The following is a 25,806-nucleotide window of genomic DNA, read 5'->3' on the forward strand; positions in this document are numbered from 1 at the left end:
AACGGGGTGCCCAGCTTGCTGGGGGAGGCTGAAGGGTGGGGGCACAGCACCAGGTGCCACCACGATGGCATCCCCATGCCCGTACTTTCCCAGCCCCCCTGCCCAGACCCACCTTGGTGGGAGCATGATGGATGCGTGCGGGAAAGGGGGGGGGGGGGCAGCGTTATTAACAGCCTGGGTATTGCTCCAACAGGGCTGTAAAAATTAAAGGCGTGTGGATATAAAATAATGGATAAATCTGAGCCGGCCGCAGAGTTGCTGCGGCGTCCCAGGGGAGCTGGCAGCTGCAGGAGGGAGGGTGCAGCAAACCTGGGATGGGGACCTGTGGGTGGGCACGGGGGGGTCAGGCAGCACCTGCACCAAGCACAGTTTTCCAGAGTAAATGTCCCAAGTGCCCCGAGGAGCTGCAATGCCAACCTGTGGAGCTGGCACCGCGAGAAGCTGCTCTTGAAGCTGGGCTAGAAGAAAAAAGGGGCTGAGCATCGGCAGGCTGGGCTGGTGAGGGCACGGGGAGTTTGTTCCAGGATGCCCACAAGCGCTACCCAGCCCCGAAAGCAGCAGCAGTGCCCTGTGCCCTGGTGACAACGCACCCAGTTTTGGCCAGGGCCAGGCTGGTGGGACCCCCCCCAGGTCCTGCCCGCCCTGCAGCCCCCAACCCTGACCCCCAGCAGCCCCCTCCTCGCCAGCCCCACGGGCCACCCCGCCGGCATCCTCATTTTCCCCGAGATTAGCCGCGGCGCGGGAGCCTCCGCGCACCGCCAGCAGGTGACAAATAAGATTTTTCCACTCTCCCGAGCACCCGGCATGGGTCTGTCATTGAAAATGCAAAGCAGCGCGGTGCCAACCTCCGCCACCCGCCCTCCCCTCTGCCAGCCCCTCGGTGCTGAGCGCCCGCTGGCCGAAGCCCCCGTCGTTGGACCCCCAAAATGCCACCCGCTCCCCGATGGCGGTGCCAGGCGTGAGCCATGGGTGTCCTCCTGCCCGGTGTGGAAAGGTCCTTGGGGGGGGGTTAAAGGGTGTGAGTTTGGGGTGTCAGCCTTGGTGGGGCATCAGTGTCCCTTTGGTGGGGGAGCAGTGCTGGGGGTCCCCACCACGCTGGGTGTTTGTGCCCCACCTGTGGTGCTAAGCTCACCCTAGTGATGGCAGGGTGAGGGCTTGTCCCTGCTGGAAGCATTTGGCCCAAGACATGTCCATTGGGGTGAGATCTGCCCCCACAAACCCCACCCCAAGTGATCCCAATCCCAGCTGCCAAAGGAGGAGGACGGGAACAATGCCCCCAACCCCAGAGCTGGGCACGTCCACCCCACATCCACTGCCCAATCCTCCCAAACCTCCTCGGTCCCCCAACCCCCTTGGTCCCCACAAAACCCCTCGGCCCCCCTCAGACCCAGCCCTCGCACCCCATTATCCAGCCCTGCTGCACCCCCCAGGCTGGACACATCCCCAGGCAGCCCCCGGCCCCGCTCCCCACCGGCTCCTCATCTCCCCCTCCGCTATTGTTACAGGGTTGCCTCTGCCTCTGTCTGCGAAATTAATTCGGAGGTGGAGAGGGAGAATTATGTAAAGTGTGGTTATTCTGGAGCGGCGGGGGAAGCGCGGCTGATGGCAAAGTGCCTTTTTGTGTGTTTAATATGCATTTTTTTCCAGCGGTGCATTTTCAGGCGGGTAATTTGCTGTCTTTTCAGACCCCGATCAGTATCATTTCTCCAGCAATGACAGCTTTTATTTGCTCTGAAATGAATGCTGCGAAATTTCCAAGAAATAGCCGAGGCCCCGTTGTCTGCCCACCCCCGCGGGCTGGGGTGCGGGCACCCACCAGCCCCTTGCCCCCCTGCAGCCCCAGTCAGTGGCAGTGCCGGGCACACGTGTGTGCAAGCCTGCACACCTCGTGTGTGTGTGTGTGTGTGTGTGCACCCAGGTGTGTGCTCTCACACCTCAGGTGTGCACGTCAATGCACCGTGCACACACCCCGCAGTGCACGTGAACACATCCCCCTGCACACATACACCCCTCGCCAGCACAGCACCACACTTGTGCACACACACACACACTCCTAGTGCATGCACAGCCCTCACCAGCACCCCCATAGCCCACTTGGCACCTGGTGATAGTCACCGTGGTCTCGGTGTTGACACACGCATGGGGGACTTGGTTGTGCCAAGGTGACCGTGGCACAAAGCTGGCACCTGCCTGGGGAGCACCCAGAGGGAAGCAGAGGGCTGCGGGTGCCACCCTGCTGGGGGCTGCCACTGGCAGGGAGTGTGAGGGGCACCAGGACTGGGTGCAGGGGGCACCCCTGGGCGGGTTTTAGGCACCAGGAGAATGGGCACGGGCAGCAGGAGCGGGCGCAGAGGGTGTGCGTGCGTGAAGAGGGAAAGAAATGCTGTTTGTGTAGGTGTGCGCTGAGTGGGCGCTGTGTGCCGGAGCTGGTGTGCGAGGCTGGCCATGCAGCGGCTGCGTGCGTGCGTGCACATCTCCGTGTGCACGTGTGTGCCCGTGCCAGCCCCCCCTACCCACGTCCCGCTGTGTGTGGCAGTGTGCCCGCAGGTGCAGAGTGTGCACACACGGTGCCATGCTCCCTCAGTGCGTGTGCACAAGCCCAGTTGTGATAAAAAGTGATATTGGGGTGTATGAGTAAGGCTTCACCCCAAAAAAACACCGCACGGGGTCGTACACCCCCGGCTGGGGGTCCCCACCTCTCCGCTGCCCCAGCTGTGGCAGTGCCGGGGCCTGGCACGGCCAAGGTTAACTCCGCCAGAGCCCAGCGGCACGGTGCAGGGAAGCTTTAATTTAATGAAGTGTGAGGCTTTTTTATGGGCTTTTAATTACGTGGTGATAATTAACATTATAGGCCGCCGGGTCCCGGTGGTGCCCGGCTGCCCTGTGCCAGCTCCCGCCTGTTTGTAAATAAACCCAGCGGGCAGCCGGGGCCGGGGGCTGCGCCGTGCCCACCCTGGGGTGCCCAATTTCCTGCCGCCGGCAGCAGCTCCAGCCCCAAATCCTCTTCTGGGGGGGGAGATTTGGGTTCAAACTTGGGCACAAACCCCTGCAAGAGGTGGGGAACAACAGAGCCCCCCCAGCAGCACCCAGCTCCCCAAGGCTTTTCCATGCCTCTGGCCAAGCAGAGCTGCCTGCTAGCACCATGGTGACAAGGGGGGGGGCACAGGGAACTGTGCCATGCTGTGTGTCCCCCCCCCCAGCCCCAACCTGGCCCCAAGCAGCCCCCCCTGCATCAGGGCTAATAGGAAGTGATCCATCAGGCAGCTCCCGGGCGCACTGCCCGCCTGCCAGGCACCTAATAGATTTATTGCCAGTCACCCAGGCAATTTCCTGCCCTCCCCTAATCAATACAGCGGGGCAAGGGGAGGGGGGGGGCATCATAAGGAGCTGGGGAAGGGGACGAGGAGGGTGTCAGGGCACTATCAGCCCCCCCAGTGGCTGAATGGGGGCACAGGGCCACGATGGGAAGGTGATGCCCCATGGGACCAACCCCTCCTGGTATCACCTCCCCATCTTGCTGGCAGGACCCCCCCATGCAGCAGCTGGGGGTGCCGTATAGCCATAAAGGGCTGCCATACAGCCATAAGGGGCTGCCCCCCCCTTTCTCCAGCTCGAGGCAGGGAGCCCAGGCACCTAAGGCTCCCCTCCCCCAGCCCCTTCCCATTTAATTTTCCCTAATGAAAGGCACAGAGGATGGCGGGTCGAGGCTGCCTTTAATCAATCCCCGCTGCTGGCCGGGTGCCCGGAGGAGAGGCTGGGGGGTGGCGGTGCAAGAGGAGAGCACTGGGAGGGGGGGGATGGCTGGGGGTGAGGGGCTCCCAGTAACAAACTGGGACAGCCCCAGGACCCCACCACCTCCCCATACAAAAGGCACAGTGAACGCACCGAGCACCCGGATCCTGCCAGGGCAGCTTTAACCCTGCGCCTCCCCAAAAGCACCCCAAAACCCTCCACCCTCTCTCCTCCCAGCCCCACGGGGCCGGAATCACCGCCCAGCAGTTTGGGGACAGCAGGAGGGGACACAGGTCCCCAACTCTGGCCGTGGGGCTGTAAGGCACTGGCCACAGAAGGGTGAGGGGACACGGGGAGAGGGGGGGGGCCACCCTAAAGCTGGGTGCTGGTGACGGCGCTCACCCCGTGCACCAGCACGGTGGGGCCCAGGCCACGGGTGAGCAGCTCCAGCTGCCGCAGGTAGAGCGGGTACAGGCTGGTGTCGGCCGGCGGCCGCGGCAGGTAGAGGAAACGGACGGCGGGCGCCGGGCCCTGCTCCAGCACCAGCTTGTTGGCAGCACGGACGTACTCATCCGACACCCGGGTGGCGTTGGCCGGGAAGTTCACAGCCGCCCCTTCCTCCTCATCCTCATCCTCAGCCGGCGTCCCCGGGGTCCCCCGCTGAGCCTGCCAGTGCAGGCGGACGACGGCGTCCCAGGGCACCAGCTGGATCTGGGCCTGGATGCGCAGGTCCTTGAGGAGCTGGCGGAGCTTGTCCTCCTGGGCGCCGGGCATGGCGCCGGCCTCCACGCAGAGGAAAAGGAGCAGGCGGGCCCGGCGCCAGGCCCGGGCCATGTTGAGCACGCAGGCCATCTGCAGCAGGAAGAGGCTGCAGGTGTCGGCGTAGCGGGCGCTGTCGGGCCGCAGCAAGTTGACGGGCCAGACGTGGATGGTGGGCGGGGGGCTGGCGGCACGCCGCAGCTCCCAGGCCTTGTCCAGGCTCTCCAGCTGCCGGGCCAGCAGGACGTTGCGCAGCATCTTCAAGGCGTCGGCCACGATGCCCACGTACTCCCGCGGCGACAGCAGTTTGGGGGCGGCGGGCGCCCGCAGCGGGGGGAAGCCCAAAGGCAGCTCCTCGCGGGCGCTGGTGAAGGCGGGGTGGCGGGCCAGGCCGTCCTGAGGCGCTGCGTCGTCGTAGAAGCCCAGCACCAGGGTGTTGGGGCGCATGCCGCCTGCCGAAAAACCACCATGGGTGGTCGTGACGGGAAGGAGAGGGCCCTGCCAGTACCACCAGCACCATGGGTGCCACCAAACCCAACTGGCTTTGATGCAGGCGGTTCCAACTCCCTTGGGAATCGCCCATCCTGGTGCCTCCAAGACCCAGCTTGGCTCTGGCACTACCCACAAAGGTGCCTCCAAAACCCAGCTTGGCTTTGGCACCGCTCACCCAGGTGCCTCCAAGACACAACTTGGCTTTGGCACCTCCAAACCCCTCAGCACTGCCCACCTGGGTGCCTCCAAGCCCCATTCTGGCTTTGGAGCTGACAAAGGGGCCAAAGGCCCTCAAGTTGGACCCCCTTCCGTGCCCGGACCCCGCTCACCAAGGCCAGAGGTGAAGAGGAGCTGCCGGACGCCGTGCCGCACCGAGGGCGCGAGGGTGAGGCTGACGAAGGCCTTGACGTTCAGCTTGTCCACCAAGCCCAGCCACGAGTCCTGCTGGGGCTGCAGCGGGTCCGAGGGCAGAGCGTCTGGGTGGGGAGAGGAGACCAGCATCAGGCAGGGGTCACCCCATAACTGGGGGGCTCCCCGGTGTCCGCTCAGCACCCCAGCACCTTCTCCTTGTCCCCCCAAACCAGCCCCCACGCACCCACAAGCATGGGGAAGGTGAAAGCAGGTGCTTCCAGCCGGAGATATGAAATTATCCATAAATATATAAAAAAAAATAGCAGGCAGCCCCATCCCCCCTCCCCAATTTCAGGCCATTAGTCACCACGGCAACGGCGAGGGGAGGTGGGGGGGAGCAGAGCCAGGCATCCGCTGGGGGTGGGGATGGCCACAGCGGGGCGAGCGCGCGTGCGAGGGAGCACACGTGTGTGCAAACCACCACGCAGCGGGGGCGGACACACCTGAAGCGTGTGGGTGTCCAGCAGCGGGCACGAGATGAGGCTGGACACAGGAACACCCGTGGGCAAGGTTGTGCCAAGGGTGTTGGAAACGGGCATGCGTAGGTGTGCACGGGATTGTGGTGCACGTGGGTCCATAGGAGCCTGGGTGCTACGTGTGTTTGTGTGGATGTGAGTGAGCACAAGCATTGTGAAAGCCTCCAGGACACACGTGTGCACGCGAGATATGGGATGGACGTAAGCCAGCTACATCCCCTGCACCATGCAAAATTCCACAGTGCCACCAGGGTGCCCAAAATGCTGGTATTTCCTTCCTTGTGCCCAACGTGCCCAGCTGGGAGATGGTGTCACACCAGCCAGGGGCTCTGGGAATGATGTCTCAGGTCCGTGGCACCTCAGAAAGGGGCAGAGGCCCCCAGCGCTGGGACAGGGCAGACCCTCACCCAAGTCCTGCAGCTCCACGTGGCCCAGGACGTAGAGGCCGCTCTTCTTGAGGTCGTTGACGAAGTCGATGAGGCGGGGGCTGCTGCGTGGGTTCTGCACCATCAGCAGCATCTGCGGGCGCCAGAACTTGACGTGGTCCTTCCGCACGTCCAGCATCAGCAGGTACTTCCTCACCTGGGTGGGGGGACGGCAGGTGAGGAGCCCACCTTCCTTCAACACGCCGCCCCTCGAGGGGACGCCAGCCCCAAGGCCGTCAGCTCCCCGCCCCACGACGGGATTCGGGGCCAGGTGAGGAGAACAGGGCTCACCTGGTGGAAGATGAGGGCCTGGCTGATGTAGCCCCACGTGCTGCTGGGCGAGAGGTAGTGGAGGGCGAGGAGGAGGAGGAGGAGGAAGCCCAGGCTCGCCGAGGCCGAGACAGGGCTGATGAGGAACATCATGACGCAGCAGCCGGCGATGCCCAGCAGGCACGTGTGCCAGCTGAAGTAGCGGAAGGTGGGCCTGGAACGGGGAGAAAGGGGCATGGATTGGGCACCAGCTGTGCAGAAAGCATCTGGGAAAGGGCCTGATGCCTCGTTAGCAGAGCAGGGGGCACAGCTCCTGGGCTCCTTGCAGCAGGGAGCTCAGCCCAAACGAAGCCTGGCCTGGGGTTTTGTGCCACCCGCTTCATGCCAGCCATGCGGACAGGATACAGGCGCCAGCAGCTGGCATCACCTCTGTCCTCGTCAGCGTGGCACCAGCAGGCACACAGCCCCTGGTATTCAGCTGTGCTCATCTGGCCCAGGAAAATCCCAACAAGAGGCAACAGGCATGTGCCAGGCTGCTGAAGGGATCGTCTGCTCATTACACTGAGGGTGACAGCAGGGAAACGCTCCCTGGCACCACAAAAACAGCAATTTCCATTTCCATCAGCCCCTTCCATGGCCTGAGGGACAGGCAGCCTGGAAATGCCACCGTGGGGCTCCCACCTCGCTCAGCAAGGGCACCTGGTGCCCCCCCATCTCTCCATGGGACAGGGTTGGTGGCACAGGGTACAGGGGCACAGGGAGGGGACAGGGCACCCCTCTGTGGCAGGGGAAATGCTTCGCACACGGAGGGGAGATGGCACTTGGGCAGCCCCACGCTGCAGAAAGGGGTGACCCGAGGGGCTCAGGAGCGACAGGGGCCCCCCAGCAGCACCAGCAGCCGTGGCACCCGCTCATCCTGGCTCACGGAGGCGGAGGCGGGGAGGCGAGAGGCTGTTATTTTCTCTAATTGTTGTTTTCGCTGAAAGGTAATTAAAATCCTTTTCCGCTGCGCTTGATGGAGACCTCGGCACGGGGAAGGGGGGGGCATCAGAGTGCGGGCTGGGTGAGGGGCCCTCTGCCACCTGGCCCCAGCAGCTTCCACCAGGCACCAGTCCGTGCCCCATAGCACTCATCCGTGCCCCAAAATCCCTCAGCACAGGGAAGGCAGGACACGGGCACGATGGGCGGCTGTACCCAACCCTACAGCAAAGGGTGCAAGGCACATCAGCCCCCCCCCAAACCACCCCGCTGTGCCCCCCAGCTCTGGGCAGCCCTGCCATGAACTCGTCCTTCCTGGAAGAAGATCTTCTCCTCCCCCCAAGGCAGGATCCCCCCTCCCTCCCTCCCCTTTCCCCGTTAGTTTAATTAGCGCTAATGGAAAGTGGGCTCCATCACCGCTTGGCGAGCTGCCTGGGGGATGCCGGGCGGGTGCAGGCTATAAATTACCTCTGGAAAGCCTCAGGGGAGGGGGCACTGGATAAATCCAGTGGCCTGGATCTCTCTCTACCCACTCAGTATCACGGTGCCAGGGCACGGGGGCTGTCCCCTTCTCCCTCCTGAGGGATGGGGGTGTTTTTCCCCCCCTAATTCCTTGCAGACAGAGGGATGAGCGGTGGCCGCCCGGCATCCCAAAGCAGCCTCCCTCTCCCCCGGGCCAGCAGGTACCTGAAGTTGGGGGCCGATGCCCACTCCAGCGCCAGGCAGGCCAGGTTGACGGTGGCGTAAACCAGCAGGAAGAAAGTGGTGACCACCCCCGCGATGGTGTTGAGCTTCCCGGAGAAGAGCACCAGCTGCGGAGAGCACGGGGAACGCAGCGTGAACCGGAGCCAGGGGCGTCCCATGAAAGGGCACCCAGTGTGGGGCACAAATCCCTGTCCCCGGACAAGCCCAGGAGGGACAGAAGCATCCCCAAACTCACCTGCACCACCAGCCAGGAGAGGATCACTGCCATGATGGGGTTCCCGCTCGCAGATGTCTTCTTGGCAAGCGCCAGCGCCCGGCCTGTGGGCAGAGCGGGGAGGTTGGGCTGGCACGAGGCAGCCCAAAGGCCACCAGCAGGCTGATGTGCGGGGCTGTCCCCAGAATGGGGACATCAGGGTGTGCTCTACGGGCTGATGGGGAGGGAAACAGGCACCCCTACATCACCCCAGTAGGGACAGGCTGCTGTGCCATGGGGTACCAGTGCCTCCGATGCGCTCAGGCACTGCCAACCCAGCCAGGGTGGACTGGGCATCACTGGGGGGAGCAGAACAACCTCATGGCCCCAAACCTGACGCGCACCAACCCATAAAACGTCACCCCAAGCCAGGAAGGGGATTCCCTAGTGCCAGGGCTGGTCTCCAGCTCTGGCTCCAGGCACTCACCAAAGAGATCATCCCGGGCCAAGGCGTAGAGGATGCGGGACGCCCCGATGAGGTTGCTCATGGCCGCGGAGAGGGTGGCAGCGTAGATGCCCACCGTGACCAGGGGTGGGAAGATGCTGATGTCACGCAGGAAGCCATAATCCTTCTGCAGGAGGGTCCTGGAGAGGGACACACACACACACGGGGACGCTCAGCGTGGCTCAGGGCAGCGCGCCCTGGCACCAGTAACCCCAGCACGGGGACGCACCTGCTGCAGGTGGCACACATGAGGAAGGCCAGCAGGTTGTAGACGAGGTAGGTGAAGAGCACGGCGGAGATGGTGCCCCGCGGGATGGAGTAGCTCGGGCGCTTCAGGTCCCCTGCGGGCAGAAGGGGCCGGTGTCACCTCCCCGCGGGCACAGCGCCCTCTGCTCCCCTCCCGCCTCGTCCCAGTGCCTCCCAGTCCGGCAGCCCGGTCCCTACCTGACATGTTGGAGCCTGCCATGATGCCGGTGCAGCCGTTGAACATCACCGCGAAGACGGAGCTGAAGCTCATCATCTGCCCCGTGGTGTAGTCCACCCCGTACCCGCCTGCAAGGCATGGGGGCGCGGGCTGTGACGGGCTGCCCGGGGTGGCACCGCGCTGCCACGCGCCCTCTCCTCAACACCCCTGTCCCCAGACGAGTGCCACCACGGGACAAACCACCCCACGCCACTTGCTTTGTGCCTGCGAGCTCCCTACACCCTCCAGCAAGCCCCTGTTGGCACCGAGGTGTCCGTGCCACCCCTCTCCAGCCCAGCAGGTAGGGCTGGGAGATGGCTGCCAAGCTGGGGACCACAAATAGGGCTGGAGGAAGCCCTCACCTCCCAGGTTTTCCCGCAGGGTGGCGAGTGAGAAGCCCGTGAAGTTGCCATTCTCGGTCTCGGAGCTGTTGTGGTGCGGCATGCGGATGGGCACCCCGAGGGGCCGCGTGGCGAAGAAGCTGACGAGGATGGTGCCCAGCACGGCCGCGACGATGAGGAAGATGAGGAAGGTGGCCTTGGCGTAGATGGAGGCCCCCACGAGGCACACGACGAGGCAGAGGGCCAGCAGGATGGTGCCGTAGAGCAGCTCGTACCAGTAGCTCTGGGGCAGGACGTGGACGCCCGTACCCGATTTTTGCCCTGGGCAGAGACACGTGGGATTCAACAGGGCTCAGAGCAGGCACCAGATCACAAGGCAGGGGGTGGCAGAGCTGTGCCAGCCACGCCAGGGACACTTAGGGTGCTCAGGGAGGGGACAGTCGACGTCCCATCCCCACAGGGTACTCACCGGGTGGGATCCCGAAGCTGTCCACCACCGCCTCCACCAGCCCTAGCACGTAGAGGGCACTGCCGCACACGTTGGCCAGGAAAAACATGATCCCGATGCTGCCCCCGAACTCCGGGCCCAGGGCACGGCTGATCATATCTTACTCAGGTCAAGGAAAAGTGCCAAAACCCCAAACCAACTCCCCAGCAGCACCGCCGGGCGCCCCACCGCCCATGCAGCCCGGTGCCACCCGAATTTGCCCACAGGGTGAAGGATACAGTAGGCTCCCCCGGCATCCAGCGCCCCGTTGGTGGCGATGGCACACACGGACAGCACCGTCATGCCGATGATGAAGTACGCCACGGCGAACATGGCCAGAGCTTGGTACAAGCCGGCGTGGCCCACCACGAACCCTGCCGAGGCCGGCGTGACGTTAGCCGGGTACGGACCTCACCGTGGGGCTCACACCGTGCCACTCCCTGCCCTGCCTGGGGGGGGCATAAACGGTGCCCCCCCGGCCTCGGGGCATCCTCCTGCCGTGCCAGGATCGGGCCCAAGCAGCTCAGGCCAAAAAAAAAACAGGGAGGGAGGGGACAGGGGGACACCAGGACCCTCCAGTCTTGCTGCCAGGGGGTGCCTGGCACCACTTTGGGCAATGGGAGGTGATGGGAGGGGGGTGGGGGAAAAAGCAGGACCCCCATTAAGGGATCCCAAGGGGGAAGGGGGGCGCACAGCACACAGGGACCCGCAGGCGCCGAGCCCCACGGGTGCTCCGTGCGCTCTGTTTGCGTTCCCACCCCATTCACCCGCTGCAAACCAGGAAGCAAAAGCAGCCCTGGGACATCCCCGTCATCAGCACCGTCCCCAGCACCTCCCCTGCCCCCTGGATCCCCCCCAAATCCCCCCCAAATCCCTCCCCAGTGCACGGCCAGACTGCCAGCGGGGTTGGCGAGGCTGTGGTCAGGAAGGGGCTGCCCACAGCGGCGGCGAGATGCCCTATCTCGGCCACAAGATCGGCCGCAGAGATGCCCCGGGGCGGGGAGGAACTGAGGGAGGCAAACAGCAAGGAGGATTCGGGGGGGGCAGGCTGGGTTTTGGGGCCCCCCCCACCCTGCAATCCTCAGGGTGCCCCAGTGGCAGAAGCAGAGGGGAGGAAGCAAAGGGGTGCCAGGATTTGGGGGCAGCCGGGAGGGGCTCCAGGGTTTTGGAGGCCCAGGGGGGAGCTTGAAGAAGAGGGGGGGCTGCCCCGGGACAGCCCATAACAGGATGGTTCCTCTTCCATGCAGCTCCACCCTGTCCGGCCCCAAACTTCCCCTCGGCCCCCCAGAAAGTAACGCCAACCCCATGGGGGTCTGGGCACAGGGGGGGGGCCACCATGGGGCAGAGGCTGGGTGTGTGGGTAAGGGGGGGGGGGGTCAGGGCTTGTACAAAGCCCCCAGCTGAGGGGTGGGAAGGGATGGGTGAGCAATGGGGGCTGAGCCCCCACCCTACACCCCAGGATGTCCCCAGGGCAGGGGATGGAGCTCAGGGCCCCCCCCGGGCCCCCCGGCACGCAGCCAACTCCCGCCCAGGGTTTCCCGTGGGCGGAAAGTGAAAGAGGAAAAGCCTTCCCTGTTCCTGTCCGGGCCTCTGCCGGCCCCAGGCCAGGCCAGGGGCATCCCAAAGCCAGGGTTCCCCAAAGGGCTGTGCCCAGCCTGACCCCTCTCCCCCCCAGGTCTCCCAGTAACAGGCTCAGAACTCAAACTGGGAGCAGACTGGGAAGTAATCGGTGCCCTCTGAACAGCGTAGAGATGGGGGGGAGGCCTGGTCCCTGGATGGGGACAGCACAGGGGCTGGGGAGAGCGTTGGGGTGCAACGTTAGGGGATGCCCAAAGCAGTGGGGTGCTGGGGCTGGAGGGTGGGGGGACACCAAGGGGTGTTTGGGGAAGGTGCTGGCGTCCTGCTTTGGGGGCGCTGGGGGTTTGGAGGGGGTTCCTGCCCTATAAATAGTGGGGTCACAGCCTGGAGGGGGCACGAGGGGCCGCACAGCACCGGGACCCCAGAATGGGGGAGGCAATGGGGGGGTGCTGGGGCTCCAGCCTGGGGATGAGGGGGGTATGGAGAGCACTGGGAGGCCTCTGGGACCCCAAACTGGGAGGGCACTGGGACTCCAGCACGGGATGCTCAGGACAGGGCCCTGGGGGGGGGCAGCGAGACCCCAGCCCGGGAGAGGGGCTCGGGGGCAACACGGGGACCCCAGCCCAGGGAGGGGAGGAGGGCGCTGGGGTCTCAGGGTGGTCGCAGGGTGGGGGGGGGGGGGTCAGGATGCCGGCACTCACCGAGGCGCAGGAAGAGGACGACGCTGAACATGGAGAGCAGCGTGGGCACCACGACGCCCAGGAAGGTGGGCAGCTTGCGGGGGGCGGCGGCGGAGGAAGAGAAGGACGAGGAAGAGGAGGAGGAGGCGGCGGCGGCGGCGGCGGCCCGGCCGCGCTCCCGGCCCCGCTCCTCCTCGGCCGAGCCGCCGCACAGGCGGTAGGTGAGCAGCGCGCTGCGCTCCGAGCTCGCCATGGCCCGGCCCGGCCCGGTTCGGTTCAGCCCAGCCCGGCTCGGCTCGGCTCGGCTCGGCCCGCACCGGCCCCGCAGCGCGCCCGCGCCCCGGCCCCGCGCCACGCCCCCTGCTGGCCCCGCCCCCTCGTTGCCACGCCCCTTTTATGGGCACGCCCGTCGCACAAGCCACGCCCTCCCTAGGGTCAAGCCACGCCCCCCCTTCGGACACTCCCCGTATTGTAGGCTCCGCCCCTCCCCGTGTGTGGCCACGCCCTCCCCGTCTGTGGCCACGCCCCCTTGTGTGGTCACGCCCCCCTATGTGGCCACGCCCCCAACCCCAAATGCCCCCCACCCCCAGGGCATCCCCAGGACCCCCATGGCCAGAGGGTGTCCCCAGTGTCCCCAGTGTCCCATCCCCAGTGGCCCCAGTGGCCCCCCAGTGTCGCCCCCGGTGTCCCCAGTGTCCCCAGTGTCCCCCCAGAGTCCCCAGTGTCCTTCCAGTGTCCTCCCAGTGTTCCCCCAGTGTCCCCCCAGTGTCCCCAGTCCCCCCAGTGTTCCCCCAGTGTCTTCCCAGTGTCCCCAGTGTCCCCAGTGTCCCCAGTGTTCCCAGTGTCCCCCCAGTGTTCCCAGTGTCCCCCAGTGTCCCCAGTGTGCCCAGTGTCCTCCCAGTGTGCCCAGTGTCCCCAGTGTCCTCCCAGTGTCCCCAGTGTCCCCCCAGTGTCCCCAGTATCCCATCCCCAGTGTCCCCCCACAATATCTCCCTCAGTGTCCCCAGTGTGCCCATTGTCCCCCCAGCATCCCCCCAGTGTCCTCCCAGAGTCCCCAGTGTCCCCCCAGTGTTCCCAGTGTGCCCAGTGTCCCCCCAATATCTCCCCCAGTGTCCCCAGTGTCCCCAGAGTCTCCAGTGTCCCCCCAGAGTCCCCACCAGTGTCACCCCCATGTGCCCTCCCCATGTGACCCCAATGTCCCCATCACATGTCCCCACCCATATCCCCCCCATATATCCCCCCATGTGTCCCCAGTGTCCCCATCATGCGTCCCCCAAGGCTGCCCCCCCCGTGTCCGCCCCGTGTCCCCCCAGTGTCCCCCCAGTGTCCCCAGTGTCCCCCCAGTGTTCCCAGTATCCCCAGTGTCCCCCCTGTGTCCCCCCACCCAGGGCACGCCGCCAGGGTGGCGGCCGGGCTCTGCTGCCCACGCCAATTACCGGACAATAATCGGGGCTGGGGGCAGCTCGGGGGGCACCATCCCATATCCCCGTCCCCGTGTGTGTCCCCCGTCCCCCCCCCCCTTAACCCCCGGGGTCCCACCGCCACCAATTAGGTGCCAATTAGGTTAATGGGGTTGGCAGCGGGCACGGGGCTGAGCGGGGGCGCACGGCGGCGGTGCCGTGGGACCGGGGGTGGGGGCCACCAAACCTTGACCCCATAGAGCGACCCCGCGCCACCTGGGCCAAAAGGGGACGGGGACGGGTTCGGGTAGGGCCCTAGGGGATGGGGTATTGGGGACGGTCCCCGCTGGTAAAGGGGGGACAGGGAATGGGGCCCCCGAGGTGGGAGCCGGGGGGGGGGACACTTTCACGTGGGGTTGTCGCGGTGCCAGCGCCGCGCCTTTGATGTGCCACTGAGGCGGCATTGTGGGCGCCCCGCTGGCACAATTAGGGCCGGGGGGGGTTGGGGGGAGCGGGAGGGGGGCACGGCACGGCCGGGGCTGCGGGCACGGAGGCACCCCTGGCCCTAATGGGGCACCCCTGGTCACCCCAAGTGGACACGGGGACATGGGCACCCCCAAACTGCCCCCAACAGGGACAAACTGTCCTAATAGGGGCAGGGGTGGGGGCATGGGAACGCTATGATCACCCCAAGTGGGCACAGGGACCCCCAAACGGCCCCAGGAAGCTGGGCACCCCCTTCCCCTAACAGGGGCGGGTTTGGGGTCACGGGCACCCCGTGCGCCCCAACGAGGTGACAGCCCCGTGACCGTCCCTGTCCCTACAAAGGACACCGCCAGCAAACGGGGCACGGGGACACCCCAAAAACATGGGGCACGCACCGAACCAACTCACAGACATGGGGGGGGGGGGGGGCAATCCCACATCCCAGCACCCCACTCCCGGGGGACAAACCCCCCCCCCAATCCCTCTGTTCCCCTAAATGCCCCCATCTCCCGCAGCCCCCGCTCCCCTTTGAAGCGCCCGCCGCCGCCGCGTTCCCACCCCACCTCCCACCCCCGGCACCCCGACCCCCTCCAAACTCCCCGAGCTCCCAGCTGCCCCCTTCCCAGGGTTTGGGGCCGGATTTGGGGTTGCGGGTGGTTCGGGTGGTTCGGGGAAGGGGGGGGCACCGTTGGCGGGGCCGAGCTTGGCGTGAAAATGATCAAGGGCCGCGGGCAGCGCCGGGAGCGCAGCGCCCGTCTGATGCTGCCCGCCCCGAAGGCCCCCGTCGAACAAAGGCGGCATTGAGGCCCCGAGCTGCGTCCCCAAACCCCGGACCCCCCCCCCCGGGATGGGATCTTGGCGCGACATTAATGAACTCGCCTTCTTTGTGCCCCCCTGGCCCCTCTCTCTCCTCCCACCCCCCCCCCCGGGGGGCACCGTCTATAAATCCGCGCGCCTCCTCTGGCTCCTCGGGCGCTTTTGGGGCTCCCCCCCCTTTTTTTTTTTTTTTTTTAAAAAAAATCCCCCAAATTTCCCCATTCCTAGCCGGGATGGAGCGAGGAGGGAAGAGGTTGTGGGGTGGTGGATCCTGGGTTTGTCTGGCCCCCCCCGTGCTGCTGCTGCTGCTCCTGCAGCCGGCCGGGGGGGCCCCCCAAGGACAGGGGCTGTACCCCATGCCGGCCGGTGTCCTACAAGGTGAGCGCACGGGGAGGGGGCTTTGGGATGCTTAACGGGGGATGCTGGAGGAGATGGGATCCGCTTTTTGGGGCCGAGGGGCACCACGATGGGTCACTTGTCCTGTGCCAGCCCTGGGGACAGCCACATGGGGACACGGGAGGGGGGCACACCTGCCCGCGCTCACGCCCCGCTGTGTGCCCCCGTTGTGCCCAGCCTGACACCAGCATGGAAAACACAGGGCAGGGGGGTCCCGGGTGGGTTGGGGGCGATGTGGGGGGGTCCTATGGGGTGGGGCTGAGCACCCCGATGCGCCCCGGCAGCGCTGTCGAGCCGGGGGACGCTGGTGCTGGAGGCGGCGCTGAGGAGCGCGCTGCTGGCGCTGGAGAGGGCCCGGGCGGAGCAGCAGCGGCAGCGGGGGGGCTGCGGGCTCTGCGCCCCCTGCCTCTTCCCCCCCTGCGCCAACCGCACCCGCCGCTGCCCACGTGAGTCCCGGCCCCCGTGGTCCTACCCAAATAGCACCCCATTCCCTAGAGACCCTACCCAAACGTTGCCCTATGTATCCCCTAGAGACCCCAAACACCCCAAGACCCCAAAGACCTTACCCATCCCAAGACCCTACCCAAACCGTATCCCCCCCATAAGTGTTCGCCCCCATAGTCTTCCCCAAAGCAGCGCCCAGACTCCCCAAACCCATCCATATCACCCAGAGACCCTACAAAAACACCACCCTACCCAAACACTTCCCCACCCTCTCGAGTTTTTACCCAACCTGAAGCCCTACCCCAAATACCTCTTGATAAGAGCAAAATCCTTCCCAAAACATACCCCGGCACCCAGGAGACCCTACAAAAACAACCCAACGCAGCCCCCCACCGTTCCCCCTTCCCACCCGCCCCGGGGTGAGCCGGGTGGAGGCGGGCAGGGTGCGGGGGTGACGTGGGGACACCAACGACCCCGTTGTCCCCGCAGCCCCCGCTGTGCCCCCCGGGGTGCCCCCCAGCTGCCAGGCCCTGCTGGATGCCCAGGAGCACCCCGAGGTGCCCCAGCGCAACTGGGCGCTGAGCCAGGCCTGCGCCCCCTACCAGCTCCTGTGCCCCCCCCGGGGGGCTCAGCCCCACTGCGCCCTGCTCAGCGCCCAGCGCTGCCGCCGCCGCCTCCAGGAGTGCCGTGAGTGGGGACCCCCTTCCCGGAGAGAGGAGACCCTACAAAAACAAACAGGAGTCATCCAGGAGTGCCTGGAGGGGATATGGGGTGGGGGGTGCTGCTGGGGTGGGATGAGGGTGGGGGATTTGGGGAGGGGAGGGGTTGGAGGATGGAGCGCGGTGATGGGGGTCTCTGGTGGGATGGGAAGGTTGGGGGGGCAGGAAAATGGGGGGGGAAGGAGGATCTGGGGTGAGATGTGGAGATTTGGGGGGTGGAGGATTTGGGAGCGATGGGGAACTTGGGATGGGGCAGCAAGGGGTGGTGGAGGAGCTGGAGTGGGGTGGGAGGTTGGGGGCACTGGGATATTGGGGGATCTGGAGGGGGATGGAGCATTAGGGGGGGGTCACAGAGGGATCGAGGTGGGATGGGGAGATATGGGGTGGAACAGAGGACACAGGTGTATTGAGGGGTGCAGAATCTGGGGTGGGACAATGGGGAATGGGGGAACGGGGCACTGGGGGGGGGGGACAGGGAGATCGGGGACACAGCCACTGGGGGTGACGGGGCCACCTGGGGAGGGACAGCGGTGTTTGTTTGGGACGCACAGCTTCGGGGGGGCACTGGGAGGAACGGGGACAAACTGGGGACACGGTGCCAACATCCCCAAACACCCACACACTGCCACAACCTGTCCCCGCAGGGCTGGCAGCCACCACCCCGAGCGATGCCCCGGCAGAGGCGGCGATGCCAGGTGAGCCGGGGTGACCCCCCCCCGAATCCCCCAGCCCCATCCCCGGCTGCCCGCTGTGCCGGGGGGCAGAGGTTAGCGTCGGCAGCTGCCGGCCCGCGGGGTGCCCCCCGCCCTCCGCCCCCTCGCCTCCGTGAGCACGATGAGGCTTGACAGCGCGCCCCGTGCGGCGTGACCCCCCCGGGGGCCGCCCGCCACCCCCCCCTCCTCGGCCACTTCGGTGACCGTGGAGGAAAAGGGGGACGTCGGAGGGACCCCCACCGCTCACCCTAATTTTATCCGCCAGGGAGCTGCGGGCGCCGCGCGGGTCCCCCCGTCAACGCCACGGCCCCTCGAGGACGGATCATGGGGGGCAGCGTGGCCCCCCCGGGGGCCTGGCCCTGGCTGGTGTCGGTGCGGCTGCACGGGGAGCTGATGTGCGGAGGGGTGCTGGTGGGGCGCGCCTGGGTGCTCACTGCTGCCCACTGCTTCGCCGGGTACATGGGGGCACGGGGACGTGGTGTCCTTGCAGAAGTGGGCACAGGGTGGCACCGATGTCCCCCCCTCCTAAATCTTTGTCCCTTCCCCGTCCCCTCCCTGGACAGGACCCAGAACGAGCTGGCGTGGACGGTGGTGGTGGGCGACCACGAGCTGGGCAAGCAGGACCCTGGCGAGCAGGCAGTGCCCGTCAGGCGCATCGTGCCTCACCCCAAGGTCAGTGGAGGTGGAGGTGGAGGTGGGCACCCCCAAACCAGTCCTGCACGCCCCAGGATCCCCCCCACGCTCCCCCCCTTTTTCCTTCCAGTTCAACCCCAAGACGTTCCACGGGGACCTGGCGTTGCTGGAGCTGGCGGTGCCGCTGGCCCCATCGGCCACCGTCAGCCCCGTGTGCCTGCCCAGCGGCCCCACAGAGCCCAGCCCCGGCACCCCCTGCTACATCGCGGGCTGGGGGTCCCTCTATGAAGGTAGGTGCCCCCCGGCACCCACGGGGTCAGCGGGGCGTCCCCCTTGGCAGAGAGGTTGGGCGCTGAACTCCGGTGCCACCCCCTCCCCAGCGCCTGGTTCCAAGCCAAGGGCGCAAAAGAGGGGAGCGCGTGGGCACCCCAAAAGAAGGGGCTGTGTATAGGGGACCCCATAACGGGTGCCTTGCCCGGCAGAGGGGCCGTCAGCCGAGGTGGTGATGGAGGCACAGGTGCCCCTGCTCAGCCAGGAGACGTGCCAGGGCGCCCTGGGCAGGGAGCTGCTCACCAGCACCATGTTCTGTGCCGGGTACCTGTCCGGGGGCATCGACTCCTGCCAGGTAATTCCCCCCCCCAGCTCCGCAACCCCTCTGGTTGGGCACGGGGGGAGCACACGGCGCTGGCACGGCACCGCCAGGCTCCCAGCGCGCTCGGTGCTCCCCACTGATGTACGGACATCCCCTGCAGGGCGATTCGGGGGGCCCGTTGGTGTGCCAGGACCCCTCCTCGCGCCGCTTTGTCCTCTACGGCATCACCTCGTGGGGTGATGGGTGCGGTGAGAGGGGCAAACCCGGCGTCTACACCCGTATTGCTGCCTTTGCGGACTGGCTCAACCTCCAGATGGACCGTGAGTGGCCGAGGGGCACGGGATGGCCGTGGGAAGGGGTGCCACGGGGGTCCCACAAGGTGATGGGGGGGCTCAGCAGCTTATGGCAGCCCCGCTGTCCTCGCAGCCACCCCTGGCAGCCGGGAACCGAGCTGCTTCGAGCTGCTGGCCCTGTCGCAGCTGCCCCCCGAGGGGCAGCCCCCCGAGCGCACCCGCCTCTGCTCCTTCTACGCGGGGTCCTGCCGGGCACCCCGGGGCCAGGCCGCCTGCGCACGCCTTGCTGAGGACACCTGCCGTGCCCGGGCGAGGCGATGCGGTGAGACAACGCCAGGGCACGGGGGCTGTGTCTGGATGGGGTCGGTTTGGGGACATGCCGTGCCGGCACGGTGCCAGGGACGTGGTTCTCTCGCTGCGCCCCCCCCAGAGCTGCACTCCTACGCCCAGACACTGGTGGGGCTCCTGCGTCGGGCCGGGGATTTCATCCGGAACCAGGTGGATTTCTCCTTCCTCACCCGGGCTCTGCCCCAGCTCCTGGGCAAGATCTACAGGCACCTCTTCCCTGCCCGTGTCCGCAGGGACGCCCCAGGTACCCACCCGCCCGGGCTGTGCCACCCCGTGGCCCTGTGGGGACACGCCACCCTCGTGCTGGTGGCTCGGGCACCCCTACGCCGTGTCCCTCCTGTCCCCTTCTTGTCCCCACAGACGTGGCTGTGGGAGGGGAGCAGTCTAACCCCAAGGCAGAGGGACCCCGGAGACCCCCCACCAGGTAAAGGGGGACGCAAGGGCATGGTGGGTTATGGGGGCTGTAGGTTTTGGGGAGGCGGGCGAGATACCCATGGGCACTGATAGGGCTTTTTGGGGACAGCTCAAGGCAGTGGGGTCCTGCTCTTCCTATAATCAGGTCCCAAGAGGGGTGTACAGGGGGTGGCAGTGCCCAAGGGACAGGTGCCTGGCTGAGCTGTCCCTGCTGTACTTGCAGGCAGGGGTCCAGGCAGCCACCCCCATTTGTGGGGCTCTTTGGGGCCGTGGGGCCCCAGCTGCAGGACTGGGTGCAGGCGCTGAGGGCCATGGATGGGGGCAGCCCCCTGGAACCCACCCCAGACGGGCAGCGGCTCCCCGGGGAGACGTGGCTCTTCTTGCAGGTATTTGGGATGGGATGGGATGGGATGGGATGGGATGGGATGGGATGGGATGGGATGGGATGGGATGGGATGGGATGGGATGGGATGGGATGGGATGGGATGGGATGGGATGGGATGGGATGGGGGGAACCCCTGCTGCTCCAGTGACAGTGCCAGCAGGGACCAAACCCCACTGCCTACCCTGTCCCCCTTCTTCCCTTCCCCGCAGCAGGGCGAGGAGGAGGTGGAGGAGCTGGTGGGACAGGGCAGAGCTTTCCTCACCCAGCTCCGGGCAGAGCTGGACCTCAACACCCCCCTGGAAGCCACGCAGCAGCAGCAGGCACCCGGAGAGCTATCGGGGACCCCCACACCAAACCGTGAGCCCTGGGGGGGCATCGGGGTTGTCATTTCCACCCGGCTTTGTGCCCAAGCAGTGGCCACCGACGGCGTCCCCAATGGGGTTTCCACGCAGGGTTGGTGCCGAGGGAGAAACGTGAGCTGGTGCCCACACAGCCTGGGCTGGAGGAGGAGGAGGAAGAGGAGGAAGAGGAGGAAGAGGAGGAGGAGGAGGCAGGTGAGGGCAGAGGTAAGCACCCCCCAGCCCCCAGGTGCTGCGGGATGCCACAGGGATGCCGGAGATGGCAAACCCAGCCTCGGCTTTGCACCCTGGGGCTGGTGACAGCGCGGTGACCCCACACACTCCCTGACCCCATTTCCATCTCTCTCCTGTCCCCCTCCCCGGGGTCCTGCAGCCTGCCCTGGCCTCAACGCCTCGGCGCTGCGGGTGGGCGCGGTGCAGGAGCTGTACTCATGGGTGCTGCGGGTGCCGGAGCCGGACCTGGCCATGACCTTCCAGGAGGTGCGTGGGGCAGCCACCCCTCCCCGGCACCTCGCCGTCCCCAGCTCGCCAGCAGCGTGTCCCCTCGCCCCGGGGCTGACGGTGTTTTCCTCCCCTGGCAGATCCTGGTGGACCTGGGCTCCAAAAACGCCAAGGGGCTGTACCGGGCGCAGGTGAGGGCCACGGTGGGCGGCCGCCCCACGGCTTTCGCCGGCCTCGTGGGGCTGGAGAGCGACTCGCTGGCCCGCAGCATGCCCGGCCTCGTCGCTTTGGCCCTCGAGGCTTTGAAAACCTAGGGGAGCTCAGGGTGTCCCGCTCCTTTGTCCCCCATTTTGCCTCAGTTTCCCTCCCCCCACCAACCTCCCGGGGCAATGGGGGGCACCTGGAACATCCCAGCTGGGGTCCTCAGCCCTCCTCTCCCTGGTACCCCCACCTTAGCAAGCCCCCCGCACCCCGTATTCCCCGCAGGCACCCGGGCTGTTATTTATTTGTACAGAGAAAGGTTTATTTTTCAATAAAGAAGGGCTCTATTTTCCGGTAGAATTTGGTTTTTCCTCTCTTTTTTCACCCTCCCCATCACCTCACACCCCCAAGCGATGCCCCCATCCTCAGGTCCTGCTCCCATTATCAGGGGGGAGAGGGACCCCAATAGGGTCAGGCAGCCCCTGCCCACCTCAGCACCCTTTTCCTTAGAGTCCAGCACCGGTGCCCACCCCACATGAAACCCCCCTCCCAGGGGACGTGCCTCCGGTGGGTGCCAACACCTCCAGCTCATGGGGCAGCACAAAACTGCCCTCGAGCAGCATCCCTGGGGCTGCTGGGTGGTGGGGAAGGGTCTGCTCCTCCCTGCTCCGGGGTGACGAGGTGGCACCGTGGGGTGGCGAGGCCAGCTGTGCCTGCCCGTCTCCCTTCTCCCAGCACGGGGGTGCCGGAAACAAGGGGGCCACGGGGGGGGTATCCGGTGCCGGCACCCTTCCCCCTCAGCACCTGGCACCGTCCATCCCGGTGGCCGGACATCCGCCGGGCCAGGCCAAGCGGGGAGGTGGCGAGGAGCTGGCACGGCGCGAAGGCACCGCGGGCACCGCATGGGGGACCTGCTGCTGTGGCTGGCCCTGCTTGGGGCACTGGTGGTGTGGGGTGAGCGGGGCCCCGGGGACTGGGAGGTGGGGGTGCTGGGGGTTCCCCCAAGGCTGTGTTTTGGGAACTGGCTGGCAGGGATCTGTCGCCGAGCATCCCTTGTGCCGCCGTACCCAGCGCTGTGTCCTCACCGTGCGTCTGTCCGTGTGCACTGTCCCTGTGTCTGTGTCCCTGCATGTGTGCAGGTGTCTGTGTGTGTGTGCACGCTGCTGCCGCCTCCGTGTGTGTGTCTGTGTGCCCCTGTGTGAGCACAGCAGCTCTGCATCCTTCAACATCTCCCTACACATCCTGGTCCGTGTCCGTGTGTCCATGCGTGCACGTGCTGGGTCTGTGTCCAGGTGTCTGTACGTCCCTGTGTCCATGCGTGTCCATGTGTCCCCACGTGTGTGCCATCCCTGCACACCCTGTGCCCCACATGGCACCAGCGTGCAGCATCCTGGCCAGCTCCTGTCCCCTCCATCCTCGCCCTTCCCTGCCCTCGCTGGGCATCCCTGCTGGGGGTGAGCAGCAACCCCCATCCCCCTGTGGCTCTGCCTGACCCCGCACCCCCCAGGCGGGCTCTGCGTTAACCAGGAGGAGCGGCTCATCCACCACCTCTTCGAGGAGAGGGGCTACAACAAGGATCTGCGCCCCGTCGTCTCCACCGACCAGGTGGTGGACGTCTACCTGGCCCTCACCCTCTCCAACCTCATCTCGCTGGTGAGCCCCAACAGGCAGCAGCAGGCTGGCTGCACCCCAAAAAGGCTGGTTTGGGTTGGGGGGGTCCTGGGGAGAGCTGTGGCATCTCCGTGCCCCCCCGCTGTTGTTGCAGAAAGAGGTGGACGAGACGCTCACCACCAATGTGTGGCTCGAACAAGTGAGTAGGGACAGGAGGGGAAAGAGGACAGGGACCAGTGCTATGGTCCCTGTCCCCGTGCTGTCACCCTGGGTGTCACAGCATCAGCTGTGGGGTGGCCTGGTGTGGTGAGGGGGTGACCCAGGGGTTGTCCTCCACCAGGGCTGGACGGATTACCGCCTACAGTGGAACAAATCCGAGTTTGGGGACATCGAGGTGCTCCGCCTGCGGCCAGAAATGCTGTGGCTGCCTGAGATAGTCCTGGAGAACAAGTGAGCCCTGCCTCAGTTTCCCCTCCCCAACCTTCCCGGGCGAGCAGCCTCATCCAGAGCCGTCCCCAAGCACCCAGGGCTCTCCCTCGCCCTGCTACCACCTCGTTTTTTTCCCCCCTCGCAGCAACGACGGGCTCTTCGAGGTCGCCTACTACTGCAACGTGCTGGTCTACAACACCGGCTACGTCTACTGGCTGCCGCCTGCCATCTTCCGCAGCGCCTGCCCCATCAACGTCGACTTCTTCCCCTTCGACTGGCAGAACTGCACCCTCAAGTTCAGGTGCCGGGGGCAGGAGGGTGGCCAAGGAGCCGGGTCCCCAACCCCGCAGTGCCCATTGCTGTTGGGTGCAGCACGGGGAGGGATCCAGGACCCCCCTGATGGAGGATGGAGCTGGTGGGTGCAGCCCCTCACCGCCTGTCCCCCCCCAGCTCGCTGGCGTACAACGCGCAGGAGATCAGCATGCACCTGAAGGAGGAGAGCGACCCGGAGACGGACAAGTATTACCGCGTGGAGTGGATCATCATCGACCCCGAAGGCTTCACAGGTAGCGTTGGTGCTCTCCGCCATGTCCCGTGGCAGTTGGGGACACCCCAGACAGGGCTCAGGACACCCAGGTAGCTGGGGACTGCTGGGGGTGGTGAGGATGGCCCAAATGTCCCAACAGAGAACGGCGAGTGGGAAATCATCCACCGCCCGGCCCGCAAGAACATCCACCCCAGCTACCCCCCGGAGAGCAGCGAGCACCAGGACATCACCTTCTACCTCATCATCAAGCGCAAGCCGCTCTTCTACGTCATCAACATCGTCACCCCCTGCGTCCTCATCGCCTTCATGGCCATCCTCGTCTTCTACCTGCCCGCTGACAGTGAGTGGCCCCGTGGCACCTGCCCTGGGTCATGGGGACACCCCGATGCCCAACGTGGGGACATCCTGGCACCAGGACACCCCGGTGTAGGACCCTGTCATCCCTGAGCAGGGTGTAGGATCACCCAAGTGGGTCCTTGTGCTACTCCTACAACAGAAAACCCCACATGGGGCCCTTTAGGGTGGGACACTGGGAGGGGGACCTGCGGCAGGCTCGCCCCGAGCTCACCTGCTCTCCAGGTGGTGAGAAGATGACCCTGGTGATCTCGGTGCTCCTGGCCCAGTCCGTCTTCCTCCTGCTCGTCTCCCAGCGCCTCCCCGAGACCTCCCACGCCATCCCCCTCATCGGCAAGTGAGTCCTGGGCACCGCCGGGCACAGCGAGGGCATTTCGGGGTCCCCGGGGTGGCTTTGCACATCCCCACCCCCTGTGCCAACGCCACCCCAGGTACCTGCTTTTCATCATGCTGCTGGTGACGGCCGTGGTGGTGATCTGCGTCGTGGTCCTCAACTTCCATTTCCGCACCCCCAGCACCCACATCATGTCCGACTGGGTCAGAGAGGTGAGGGGGGGGAACCCCGGGGGTGCCCCATCTGGGCCAGGTGCGCCCGGCTTTTGGGGACAGAAAGCGGGGACACGGCGACGTCCTGTGCCCAAGGTGTTCCTGGAGAGCCTGCCCCGCTTGCTGCGCATGTCGCAGCCGGCGGGGAGCGCGGCGGGCGCCCCGTGCATCCGGCGCTGCAGCTCGGCCGGCTACATCGCCAAGGCGGAGGAGTACTACAGCGTCAAGTCCCGCAGCGAGCTCATGTTCGAGAAGCAATCGGAGAGGCACGGGCTGGCCAGCCGCGTCACCCCTGCCCGTGAGCCTCAGCCCCCTCTCCGTGGGGATAGGGGGGGACACGGGGAGGGTGGCTGTGCCCTCTGAGGGGTCTCGTGCCCCCCAGGCTTGGCACCAGCGGGGACGAGCGAGGAGCAGCTCTATGAGCAGCTGAAACCTGCTGTTGATGGTGCCAACTTCATCGTCAAGCACATGCGGGAGAAAAACAGCTACAATGAGGTGGGGGCCGTGGGCACGGCAGGGTGGAGGGGGGCTCCCCATGCCCACCGTGCCCCCGCTGCCCTGCTCCTGGCTCCCTCCCCAGGAGAAGGACAACTGGAACCGCGTGGCCCGGACCTTGGACCGCCTCTGCCTGTTCCTCATCACCCCGATGCTGGTGGTGGGCACGCTCTGGATCTTCCTCATGGGCATCTACAACCACCCGCCACCGCTGCCCTTCTCCGGAGACCCCTACGACTACCGGGAGGAGAACAAGCGCTACATTTAGGGTGGCCGGGGGGAAGGGGGGGTCCTCTCTGCTCACCCCGCTGTGGCTCGGGGAAATAAAGCTGGGTGCTTCTCGCCGCGGGGCGCAGAGCTGGTGCCTGCTCTCGGTGTCCCACCCAAAACGCCGAGCACTGGTGTGTGCCAGGGGGGTGATGCCCACCCAGGGGATGGGTGCTGCTGCGTGTTCTGGTGCTACAAGGGGGCCAAGACCCCCAGCCAGACCCCCAAAGTTCTCCCCCATCCCGCAGTGCGTGGCTGGGGCCCAGGGGGTGTCTCCTTCCCCGGCTCAGCAGGAGCAGGCCAGGGCTCCGGTTTCAGGGGGCACAGCTGACGTCCCCCCTGCCGGTGGTGGCCTGGGACAGCTGCCACATCCTCTCCACCGAGCCAGGAATGTGCTGCTCCCCCTGATGTGGGGCCGGGCA

At 66.3% G+C, this 25,806-nt stretch overlaps 3 protein-coding genes across 3 annotated transcripts; 2 read left to right on the plus strand and 1 right to left on the minus strand.

The window, feature by feature from the left end:
• Positions 1-3,749: 3,749 nt before the first annotated feature.
• Positions 3,750-12,785, minus strand: SLC12A9 (solute carrier family 12 member 9). Its single transcript, XM_032192837.1, has 13 exons — positions 12,517-12,785; positions 10,477-10,611; positions 10,220-10,357; positions 9,772-10,071; positions 9,391-9,498; positions 9,176-9,287; positions 8,929-9,086; positions 8,484-8,566; positions 8,231-8,355; positions 6,587-6,779; positions 6,278-6,452; positions 5,313-5,459; positions 3,750-4,943 (listed from the first exon to the last, which is right to left on the minus strand). The coding sequence occupies exons 1-13, from the start codon at positions 12,746-12,748 to the stop codon at positions 4,105-4,107; spliced, it is 2,745 nt and encodes a 914-aa protein (XP_032048728.1). The 5' UTR covers positions 12,749-12,785; the 3' UTR covers positions 3,750-4,104.
• Positions 12,786-17,444: 4,659 nt separating this feature from the next.
• Positions 17,445-21,492, plus strand: PRSS56 (serine protease 56). The gene is made up of 10 exons (XM_032193280.1): positions 17,445-17,451; positions 17,735-17,924; positions 18,033-18,141; positions 18,233-18,392; positions 18,585-18,727; positions 18,855-19,014; positions 19,121-19,309; positions 19,418-19,579; positions 20,867-20,973; positions 21,075-21,492. Exons 1-10 carry the CDS (start codon positions 17,445-17,447, stop codon positions 21,246-21,248), a joined length of 1,401 nt encoding a protein of 466 aa, XP_032049171.1. The 3' UTR covers positions 21,249-21,492.
• Positions 21,493-22,037: 545 nt separating this feature from the next.
• Positions 22,038-25,385, plus strand: CHRND (cholinergic receptor nicotinic delta subunit). The gene is made up of 12 exons (XM_032193281.1): positions 22,038-22,089; positions 22,643-22,788; positions 22,901-22,945; positions 23,087-23,196; positions 23,321-23,476; positions 23,626-23,741; positions 23,862-24,062; positions 24,302-24,413; positions 24,508-24,622; positions 24,719-24,920; positions 25,005-25,117; positions 25,203-25,385. Exons 1-12 carry the CDS (start codon positions 22,038-22,040, stop codon positions 25,383-25,385), a joined length of 1,551 nt encoding a protein of 516 aa, XP_032049172.1.
• The last annotated feature ends 421 nt before the right edge of the window (positions 25,386-25,806 follow it).

The sequence above is a fragment of the Aythya fuligula genome, chromosome 9 (assembly GCF_009819795.1).
Source record: "Aythya fuligula isolate bAytFul2 chromosome 9, bAytFul2.pri, whole genome shotgun sequence".
NCBI classification, from domain to species: domain Eukaryota; kingdom Metazoa; phylum Chordata; class Aves; order Anseriformes; family Anatidae; genus Aythya; species Aythya fuligula.

Coding starts and splice junctions, on each gene's coding strand:
- SLC12A9 (XM_032192837.1), bottom strand. CDS start 12,748: ATGGCGAGCTCGGAGCGCAGCGCGCTGCTCACCTACCGCCTGTGCGGC. Junction 9,499..9,771: donor CCTGCGGGAAAACCTGGGAG/GTGAGGGCTTCC, acceptor CATGCCTTGCAG/GCGGGTACGGGGTGGACTAC. Junction 6,780..8,230: donor GCATCGGCCCCCAACTTCAG/GTACCTGCTGGC, acceptor TCCCCGTTCCAG/GCCCACCTTCCGCTACTTCA.
- PRSS56 (XM_032193280.1), top strand. Junction 18,728..18,854: donor GGGGCATCGACTCCTGCCAG/GTAATTCCCCCC, acceptor CATCCCCTGCAG/GGCGATTCGGGGGGCCCGTT. Junction 20,974..21,074: donor TGGCCATGACCTTCCAGGAG/GTGCGTGGGGCA, acceptor CTCCCCTGGCAG/ATCCTGGTGGACCTGGGCTC.
- CHRND (XM_032193281.1), top strand. CDS start 22,038: ATGGGGGACCTGCTGCTGTGGCTGGCCCTGCTTGGGGCACTGGTGGTG. Junction 22,090..22,642: donor TGGGGCACTGGTGGTGTGGG/GTGAGCGGGGCC, acceptor CGCACCCCCCAG/GCGGGCTCTGCGTTAACCAG. Junction 22,789..22,900: donor TCTCCAACCTCATCTCGCTG/GTGAGCCCCAAC, acceptor CTGTTGTTGCAG/AAAGAGGTGGACGAGACGCT.